General features: G+C 48.6%; 2 protein-coding genes across 2 annotated transcripts in view; one reads left to right on the top strand and one right to left on the bottom strand.

Moving 5' to 3' along the window:
• Positions 1 to 801, bottom strand: part of LOC147471425 (procathepsin L-like) — a 2,038-nt gene extending 1,237 nt beyond the window's left edge. The window contains exons 1-3 of the mRNA XM_086538889.1: positions 645 to 801; positions 326 to 478; positions 48 to 227 (exon numbers count right to left, since the gene is read on the bottom strand). Coding sequence (XP_086395015.1) covers positions 48 to 227; positions 326 to 478; positions 645 to 728 — 417 coding nt within the window. The 5' untranslated portion in view covers positions 729 to 801. The remainder of the gene's footprint in view (positions 1 to 47; positions 228 to 325; positions 479 to 644) is intronic.
• Positions 802 to 1,951: 1,150 nt separating this feature from the next.
• Positions 1,952 to 3,958, top strand: LOC147471424 (digestive cysteine proteinase 2-like). The gene is made up of 7 exons (XM_086538887.1): positions 1,952 to 2,017; positions 2,142 to 2,225; positions 2,378 to 2,530; positions 2,660 to 2,839; positions 2,977 to 3,168; positions 3,286 to 3,451; positions 3,574 to 3,958. Exons 2-7 carry the CDS (start codon positions 2,142 to 2,144, stop codon positions 3,780 to 3,782), a joined length of 984 nt encoding a protein of 327 aa, XP_086395013.1. The 5' UTR covers positions 1,952 to 2,017; the 3' UTR covers positions 3,783 to 3,958.
• Positions 3,959 to 10,000: the final 6,042 nt, after the last annotated feature.

Raw genomic sequence — 10,000 nt, 5'->3', positions numbered from 1 at the left:
CATGTATTCTGAAGACCACTTTAAGACATGACCAAAACATGACCCACCGTAGAGAAAGCCCAGCAGGACCCGCACTGCTTCTGGTCCTTGACGGGGGTGACGGCGCCCTTGGTGCGCCAGTCCACCTTCTCCGGGAGAGTCTCGTCGTCAGCTTCCAGGATGGCCACAGGGCGACGGCTGGGGACATTGAGGAAGCCATTCATCGTGGCCACGATCTCTTCGGATGTCTAATAGAAAGGGCAAAGTTAAGTTCACTTTCTTGCAATATGTATCAGTGTTTGAAATAGTTTATTGCGAATTCAAAAAACGTGTCGGAAGAACATACCATGTCGCCGAACTGGTTCATCTTGAGAGTGAACGTCACTTCGCCGTTCTCGAACCTGGCGTTGTGTTCGTCGATGAACTGTTGGTTCTGCTCGAACACCGACAGGCGGTAGCGCTCCTCCTCCACGCTGGCGTAATGGCGGCCGTGCTCAGCCTACACGGGAGAGAACCGTGAATGTGGTGTGGAAAATTCATAACCATGATTTCCAGCGTCACTGTTAACTTAGGCGACTTTGCGTTTACCATTACACAGGCCGTTATTTGACAGACATACAGAAATGATACGTTGCATAAGACTGTTGAAAGGAAACCGTGAATACCTTGAAATTCTGCCATTGCTGGCTAGGGGAGGGACTGGCCACACTCACGGCCACGACGCAAGCCAGCACTGACAGGAACTTCATCTGAAAAAAAAAGTTTTCTTATTGAGAGAATGAAGATCAACTTTTCGGTTTTTCTTTGGCATTAAAAATGTAAATCGTATTCATGAAAAAGTAAAATAAGATAGAGGCCAAATGGGTTAAATGTGTTTGATTCTTTGTGACCTTTTAGACGGAGGTAAAAATAGAATGCAAATGAACCAATCGGGACACCAAGACCGAGCCTTACCTTGGCGGGTTCTGAGACCGACCTGCAGCGGCGGAGTTTATATGGGACGAGCGTGAGAGCGTCCTGTACCGCGACCTGCAGTGGGACGACACTGGGAGACTCTTATCAGCAGGCCGAGTGCATTCAGCTACACCAGTGCTCATGGCATGGATCGCACTGACGGTAAACTTTTTTTAGTATTGTCCATAGTTCATAAAGATAAATGTTCTGAAAGAACTGTAAGATGAGTATGATTCAGCATCCAGGGAAGGAATGACTTATTTTAATGATCATAATCTTTCCTCACTATGTATATATAAATACATACGTATATATATATATATATATATATATATATATATATATATATATATATATATATATATATGCATATATATGTATATGTATATATATGTATACACATTTATATATATATGCATGTGTGAGTGTTTATACATATATATATGCATATATATATATATATATATATATATATATATATATATATATACATATATATATATATATATATATATACATACATACACACGTATATATATGTGTGTGTATGGACATACACACATACACACACTATATATACATATATATATATATATATATATATATATATATATATATATATAGAGAGAGAGAGAGAGAGAGAGAGAGAGAGAGAGAGAGAAGAGAGAGAGAGAGAGATAGACAGATAGATAGATAGACAATATATATATGATATATATATATATATGTATATATATGAATATGAATATATATATATATATATATATATATATATATATATATATATATATATATATGTGTGTGTGTGTGTGTGTGTGTGTGTTTGTCTGTGTGTTTTCTTGGACTACATCGTCGCTCCTATTCTAAACAACCATTTTATCAAAATATGCTCATCATTGAAACAAATAAAATAAAATCAATATCGTACTCATTATGCACTGTGTTTTGTCATTTCCTTGCTTTAGTTGCATCACAACACTGAGTCTGCAACATTTCCTTGATAAAAGTCTAAGATAAGATAAGAGCTCCCACGCACCAATCATATCAAGCGTACCCAGCCTAAGTGTCCCCAGAGTCCGTCAAGGTAAGTCTGTCCACACGTCAGCTGGGAGATGTTCTAGAGGCCAAATGGGTTAAAGGGGTTTATTGATTCTTTGTGACCTTTTAGACGGAGGTGAAGACGGACACTGAGATGAACTCCTTTCCAGATGAAGTTCCTGTCAGTGTTGGCTTGTGTTGTGGCCGTCAGCGTGGCCAGTCCCTCCCTTCGTCAGCAATGGCACAACTTCAAGGTATCTACAATCTCCTTTCACCGTCTTTGTGCAATATTTATGCAATTGCTTCAAGCTTCTTGTTTCAAATTACGGCCCAAATTATGATAAAGCTATGATAAAGTTTGAGTGGTCAAGATCCCAACCCACATTGACGGTTCTCTCCCGTGTAGGCTGAGCACGGCCGCCATTACGCCAGCGCGGAGGAGGAGCGCTACCGCCTGTCGGTGTTCGAGCAGAACCAACAGTTCATCGACGAACACAACGCCAGGTTCGAGAACGACGAAGTGACGTTCACTCTCAAGATGAACCAGTTCGGCGACATGGTGAGCATGTCCATTTGGATGCATGTCTTTCGGAGTTACAGTGGTGAAGATACAGTGATAGATGCACTGTCAAATGTCGCCCCCTTTAGTCCTGTCCATGTCTTTATCTGTCGTTGTCTCTGCCTTCAGACGTCCGAGGAATTCTCCGCCACGATGAATGGCTTCCTCAATGTCCCCAGCCGTCGCCCTGTGGCCATCCTGGAAGCTGACGACGAGACTCTCCCGGAGAAGGTGGACTGGCGCACCAAGGGCGCCGTCACCCCCGTCAAGGACCAGAAGCATTGCGGGTCCTGCTGGGCTTTCTCTACGGTGGGTCATGTTTTGCAGTGCCTTGCCATGTCTCAAAAAGCCTGTTTACTTTCTTTCTAACGTGAAATGATACATGAAATAGACAGCTTACCTATGCAATAATACATGTAATGGACAGCGCACCTCCTGTCACACAGACGGGATCCCTGGAGGGACAGCACTTCCTGAAGGACGGCAAGCTGGTGAGTCTGTCCGAGCAGAACCTGATCGACTGCTCTGGCAAGTTCGGGAACATGGGCTGCATGGGCGGCCTCATGGACCAAGCCTTCCGCTACATCAAGGCCAACAAGGGCATCGACACTGAGGCCTCCTACCCGTACGAGGCTCAGGTCAGTATCCTTAGCTCTTTCTATCTTGAATAACGCCTTCCCAAGTTGCAAGGACAAGGAATAGTCGCTTAGGAAAGAGAAATAATTCATCTTATTACTCGTATCTTCCATCTAAAGGAAGGTAAGTGTCGATTCAACTCATCCAACGTCGGCGCCACCGTCACCGGCTTCGTGGACGTCGAGCACGGCAGCGAGAGCGCCCTCCAGAAGGCCGTGGCCACGATCGGCCCGATTTCAGTGGCCATCGACGCCTCTCAACTTAGCTTCCAGTTCTACCATAACGGTAAAGGCTCTCTCTTCGTTATACTTTAAAACCGTGGAGAAAAAGTATATCTCTTGGTATTCTTAACGACGTACATAGTTCCTCGAATAGGTAAAGACATTGCATTGTTTTGATCCGCTCAGGCGTGTACTACGAAGAGCACTGCTCCTCCACCATGCTCGACCACGGCGTGCTGGCGGTGGGCTACGGCTCGGAGGAGAAAGGCGGGGACTACTGGCTGGTGAAGAACTCGTGGAACACCTCCTGGGGGATCAAGGGCTACATCCAGATGTCCCGCAACAAGAACAACAACTGCGGCATCGCCTCACAGGCCTTGTACCCGCTCGTTTAGAGATCTTTGATCCGCGGTTATCATGCCTCTTGATTTTGATGACTGCTTTTGTAGAACAAAGTGTCAAGTCTAAAGGCCAAAAGCCATTAGAATGAAATACTGACTCAGAACTTATATCACTGAAATACTCATGTCACGCGAACAGCTTGTGTCAGCTTAATAAAACCAGCTAAATATGTATCCATATTTGTATCCCTGAATGTGTCGTCGGGAAATAACAAATCGTCTACATGAATACAATATCAGAGAGACATTATAAAGACTAATCCTTTTAAACAATAGTATTCATAATATCATGGATATTTACACACATATGAAAAAAAAAAAAAAAAAAAAAAATATATATATATATATATATATATTTACATATATATACATATATATACATATGTGTGATGGGTATATAGATTGCTCTATACCCCCACATAATAAATCAAAAAGTAGATGTCAAACACGGTAGCTAAAACAATAGCAATATATTATAACTCAATATATATATAATAGTATTTACAATAATGGGTACGATATATAAACAAGGGGAAAGCTAAACCTATCGCAAAGCTAACGAGATCTGAGCTATAGTTATATCGAGAACATTAAGGAAGCCCTGACAATGCATAGTATATCAAATAAGTTACTAAGGCACTAGACACAATATCTACCTGGCATCCTTGATGAGGAGTCGAAGGGAGAGTGTCGGCTCGTAACAGAAAGTCTATAATGGTTTTCTAGTTTATCAATTAAGCACTGAATATATGTCGGTATAGTGGGTTGTCGTGGTTGTTTCGCGTGGCGGCGTGAGGTCAGGAGTGTATTGCTAGTTTTAAGAATAAGCTAGATTTGCTGAGCAGATGCTACGCCGGGCTCGTATGCACTGAGGCGAGCCCGCCTGTGTCAGCGTGTGCTGATTCGTGAGAGAATGTGCTAACAAATGTTGACTCGATCTGAGATTGGTCCTTACCCAACGCAGTACCCAGTTACGTCAATAACCGCTAGGTGACAGTGGAAACTCACGAGTTTGGACGGGACTCGATCTGCCGACCACGGGGATGTGAAGTCGACACGCTACCATTGAGCTACCAGACGGCTCTGCTATTTTCAGTTCAGTTCAGAGAGATTTGCGAAGACGTCCCTTCGCCCGACCTATATGCACGAGGCGGCCCGGCATCTGCCAGCTATAAGTGCTGACTCATCTGATCATCATCACTGAATGCTTACCGTGGCGGTTGGATTGCCTGAAGGCACTCCAGTTGCCAGGGGGAAAGCAATAGGCATAGCCGCCTTACCAGCCCGGCGGCTGTCGTCTCTGGGCCCTGCCTGAGGAAGCGAGTGTGCTCGCATTCCATCAGATAGTGCTCTATCTTGGCGTCCGGTGCGCCACAATGTCTACAGCGTCGCTCATCATGCCCAATGGTGGGTATGATTTGCCATGCACAATGGTAGCCTAATCTCAGTCTGTGAAGACTGACTTCGGCTCGCCTTGGTATTTTAGGGGAGAGTATCAGCGACTCATAGCCTGTGGCGTCTGAGTACCAGCTGGCCGAGGGGGAGGTTCTCGCTTCCTCTCTGTGGCGCTGCAGGGCACCGACCTGCCCTGCAGCCATCGTTCTACGCCTTAGCAGTTCTCGGCTAGGATGCACCACAAGATTACTCAAGGGTTTTTTCCTGCCTTCCTCCGCTAGCCTGTCAGCTAAGTCGTTCCCTTTAATACCAACATGGCTTGGAATCCAGTTGATGACAATGCGTCTACCCTGATCCAGGATTCTCTGAGCAATGATAAGAATCGTGGTTAGATGATAAACGTTATCAAGGGGTGTGCTTTGCTGCAGGCTGTCAATGGCGGCCCTAGAGTCTGTATGTATGACAACATGCCCGTCCGTCTGGGCTGCATGGGCTAGGGTTCCCATAATAGCGACTGCCTCTGCTTGGAGCTAGGAGGCATTGTCGGACACCCGCATAGCTTGTGCTATGTCCCTTGCTGCAAAACCGGCGCCTGCAGTATGGGAAATGGGGTCTACAGAACCATCCGTGAAGTAGGTTTTACTACCCGGTGGAGTGATTTCTGCAATATTCCTCTCCGCCTCAGCCTTCAAAAGGGACGGAGAGTACTGAGTCTTTCCCCTTGACAGGTTCATGAAAGAATACTCTATCAAGGATCTTACCCACGGCAGGGCTGTGGCATAGTTAGGGTGGGGGAGGTCCATGCCCTTAACCAACAGTGTCTCCTTGAGCTTAAAGCATATCAACATCCTGGCTGTTGAGACAGCCAGGAGTTGTTGGCAAAGAGTTCATGGTTCTGTGCAAGCCGACGCTGCACTTTTTGTCTTAGCTGCGAGTCCGGCGGGGACTGTAGGACTTTGGCAAGAAACTGAGCTGCCATCTGATCGATCCGGATGTCCAGAGGGAAGAGGTTGGCCTCCAAGAGGAGGTTGGTAACCTTAGCCCATATAGGAGCACCCAGAATGATCCTGGCGGCATCGTTTTGCATGACGTCAAGCCTTTTCCTTAGTCCAGGCTTGACCGTAATCAGGGCAACGGAGGCGTAGTCCACGAAGGGACGGACAGCGTGCATATAGAAGGATCTTAGTACACGGTGCCCATAAGCGCCGCCATGACAGAGCTCTCATGACAGAGTGTCTTGCCTTGGTCCGTTCTAGGAGGTATTGAATCTCCGAGCGGAAGGTGAGGTTACGTCAACCCATACACCCAGGTATTGGAAGACGTGAACCCTCTAACCCTTGGACTCGCAGCCTTTGGTCTCGGACATCCTGTTTCAGCGCCATTGCCTTCGATTTGGCAGCTGAGATCTTAAGCCCGACTCTGCGGCATTCCTCAGACATTAGATCCAGACAACACTTGGTCTTTCTGACTAAGTTCTCATTCTGCCTCCCAGTGGAGATAATTGCCAGATCAGCTGCATATGAGATGATCTTGCACTCCGCTGGGAGTGGAATGTCGAGGATGCTTAACATGAGGGTGTTAAACAGAGCCGGGCTGAGGACCCCCCCTTGTGGAGTGCCATTCTCCAGGGGTAAATGCCTGGAAAGGTGACCTTGGAACTTCACTCTGGCAGTTCTGTCCCGAAAATAGTCACCAATCCAGGCAAGCAGTCTGCCCTTGATTCCTTTGCGGATCAGGACCTCTTGAATGGCGAGTGGGCTCGCCAGTTCAAAAGCCTTCTCCAGGTCCAGGAAAACAATGACAGATCTGGTGTTACTGACAGTGCTCAGTAAGGTGGCCATACTGTGAGCAGTGCTCCTACCCCTTGTGAACCCATGTAGGTGTTCATGTGGAGGTCCTGTAGTTCCCTCAGAGAGAACATGGCATCGGCATCATCAGGCTTGACCGCCTTTTCTCTGATGAAGGCATGCCTGCCTGGAAGCAGTTCCTCTTGGCATGTCCTCAACTCTGCTGGTAGACCGGCGCTAGTTCTAGCAGAGAACTCGAGTGCCAGTCTCTCTGCCTCCGACCGCGGGTCATGGTGGGTCTTTCTCGGGGCTGAGTGATTTGTGGCCCGTCTGGTACGGTTCCACAGCTCTGTAAGGGAGGTTTGGTGGCCAAAGGACTCACACCACTCCAGCCACTTTTCCTGCTTTACCCTCTTAGCAGTTTCTTGAGCATCCCTGAGAGCCTCTCTCAAAAGAGCGTGGTTCTCAGGGGTTCTCTGTCTGCGGAAGTGTCTTCTGCACATATTGATTCTGTGGTTGACCTCCTTAATCTCATCATTGTAGTACCAGGCGTCTTTAAAACACCTGGACCACGGACGAGTTTTGGGAATGGTCTCTGAGGCTGCCTCGTCTATGGCATTAACTAGTCTTGCCTCAAATGTATCCACATTAACATTATGTGAGAATTCACTAGTTCTGAGGCACCTGGCCAGGGCCTCCTGGAAAGCTTTCCAGTTGACCCTGTCCACCTTCCATCGAGGATTGTGCTGGGGCACAGGGGCCGTGCCAGCATCCAAGATGGTGGTGACTATCCCATAGTGATCGCTCGTGGCAGTGTTGTCCACAGACCAACTAATTCTCTCGACCAGGGCCGCAGTGACAAAGGTAAGGTCAAGGACCCCCCCGCCAACGTGCGTAGGCTCCTGGTTGTTGAGAAGAGCAATCTCGGGGCATGACTCAAGCACCGCGGCTATATGATAGCCTGTCGCATCCCGGATCCGCATGGGAGCCAGGATGGGGTGGTGGGCATTGAAGTCTCCCCCTATGAGATTTGGCTCGTGTGCCGCAATAGCACAGACTTCACTAATATCTAAGCTCCTACAGGTTGGCCTGCTGTACACATTGTACAGCTTGAGGGGACCCCATATGGATCTCAACGGCAAGGAGTTCAACACCTTCTCCACACTGCACAGGATCGGCAAGCAAGGAGCAGGGGATAGTCGACTTCACGAGGGTAATCAAACCTCCGGTGCCTTCATGAGAGGGCAACACAAAGGGATGATATCCTGAGAAGCGAACAGAGTCTCCTGTAGCATGACAATATCAATGTTCCGAGATCGCACGATCGCGTGGAGAAGGGCATTCCTCCGGGAAAAGCTGTTGATATTCCACTGCAGTATGCTTAGATTAGGAGCCATTGTGCTAATCTGAGTCCATTAAGTCTGCGTCGTCAGTGACGTCGACATAATCGGTCTCAGTGTCCGACGCCCCAGTGTGGGTAACGTCAGACATTTCGGAGTCTGACAACTCCTTGGTGAGTTCCTCACCGATCGTGATTTCCTCACTGGACTCGTCACTGTCGTCAGGACAGGTCGAGCCATTAGAAGAGCTGGGTCTCCTGGGAGGTGGAGAACCCCTGGTCGCCTTGACCTTCACTCTGGATGGTCGTGGCTTCCTCGCCCTTTGGGGTTTGCGTTCAGGCTCTGCCAGTGTGGTCTTGGCCGCGGGTTGGGTGGGGAGACAAGTCTCGCCCTGGGGGTTTGTGGGGAGAGGAGTTGGATTGGGTGTAGAAGCCTTGGGCCTTACATCCCTTTCCTTCAGGGCAGCGACAGTCTGGGTCATTGCCGTCACGGCGACCTTGACTGCCTTCTCCGTCTCTTCACTGGTCCTTCCCAATGCTGTCGCAACTGCTGTGACAACTGCCGTCAGCAGGAGCGTCAAGTCATTCTCTGTAAACAGAGTTTGACTCTCCGCTCTTGGGGTGGCCTTTGGTGTGTTCCTAGACCCCTTCCAGGTCTGTTTCCGTCTTGGAACACCCACCAGGGCCGGAAACTCCTTTGTGTTTTAGGTGTCCGGTGATGGTTTTGTTTTGGGCGGTGCTTCCTTCCTATTAGGAGGGGGGGGGAGCCCTTACCCCTTTGTTCTGCCCCCAGACGTAAGTGCCTGGAGGGGCAGAAACAAAGTCTGGTCGTTTTGCAACGACCTCTTGCCGCCGAAGAGCCTCTTATTTCCTAACGGAACATCCGAGGCTCCAGGCGTTGTGCTTTTTGTGGCAGTTTGGACACTTGGCAGTAGTGTCCCGCTTGGTGTCTTTGTGTGCTTTGAGGCACACCTCTGTGACTACAGACACCACACTTCGGCTTTGCAGAGCAAGTGGCCTGGTGGTGTCCGTACTTCTGGCATGTGAAGCAACGAAGTGGGTCTGGGACATATGTCCTGAGGTTGTAGGAGCCCCAATTACCAAAGTCCAAGGACGCAACTGGGGCTCCCTTCAAGGTGACCAGGACTTGCCTGGTTGGGTGCTTCCCTTTGGAAAGTCGGGAAGCTCCCACCACCTTGGGATGGGCGGTGATGACCTCAAGGTCATACATCAGAGGGAAGCCAAGAAGCACCATCTTGGACTTCCTCTCTCTCCAGTAGTCAGGGCCGCCAGACTCACCTTCCGCCCATCCAGGAGCTTGTCAGTCTCCTGGAGGAGGGTGGACTGGTCCTTAGGGATGATTATCATGCCTTTATCTCTGGCAATTCTAATCGTCGGACGGCACTGTCTCTGGGTTTCTAGAGCCCGTACCATCTGATAAGCGTTGTCGAATCCCTCAGGCTTAGGGGGAACCCTAAATTGGGGGAAACGACTCGGGGCTACAGACTTGCCCTCCGAGTCCGTAGCCGGCCGAGGACGCTTAATGCTTGCCTTCCGAACCGACGCCGGAATTTTGGCAGTGGGGCCAGCAGGGTTGGAGGGTCCTGTCTGGCTTCCATTTTTGGTTTAACTCGTCTTCTGAACCGACGCCAGAGACTTGTCAGTGCCAAGGGCTGGTTTGGAGGCTCCAG

Source organism: Penaeus japonicus, unplaced genomic scaffold, assembly GCF_977035675.1.
Source record: "Penaeus japonicus unplaced genomic scaffold, GWHDUDI00000001_assembly GWHDUDI00000008, whole genome shotgun sequence".
NCBI classification, from domain to species: Eukaryota; Metazoa; Arthropoda; class Malacostraca; order Decapoda; family Penaeidae; genus Penaeus; species Penaeus japonicus.
The sequence above is the reverse complement of the archived record's forward strand: the minus strand, read 5'-3'. Positions and strand labels throughout refer to the sequence as shown.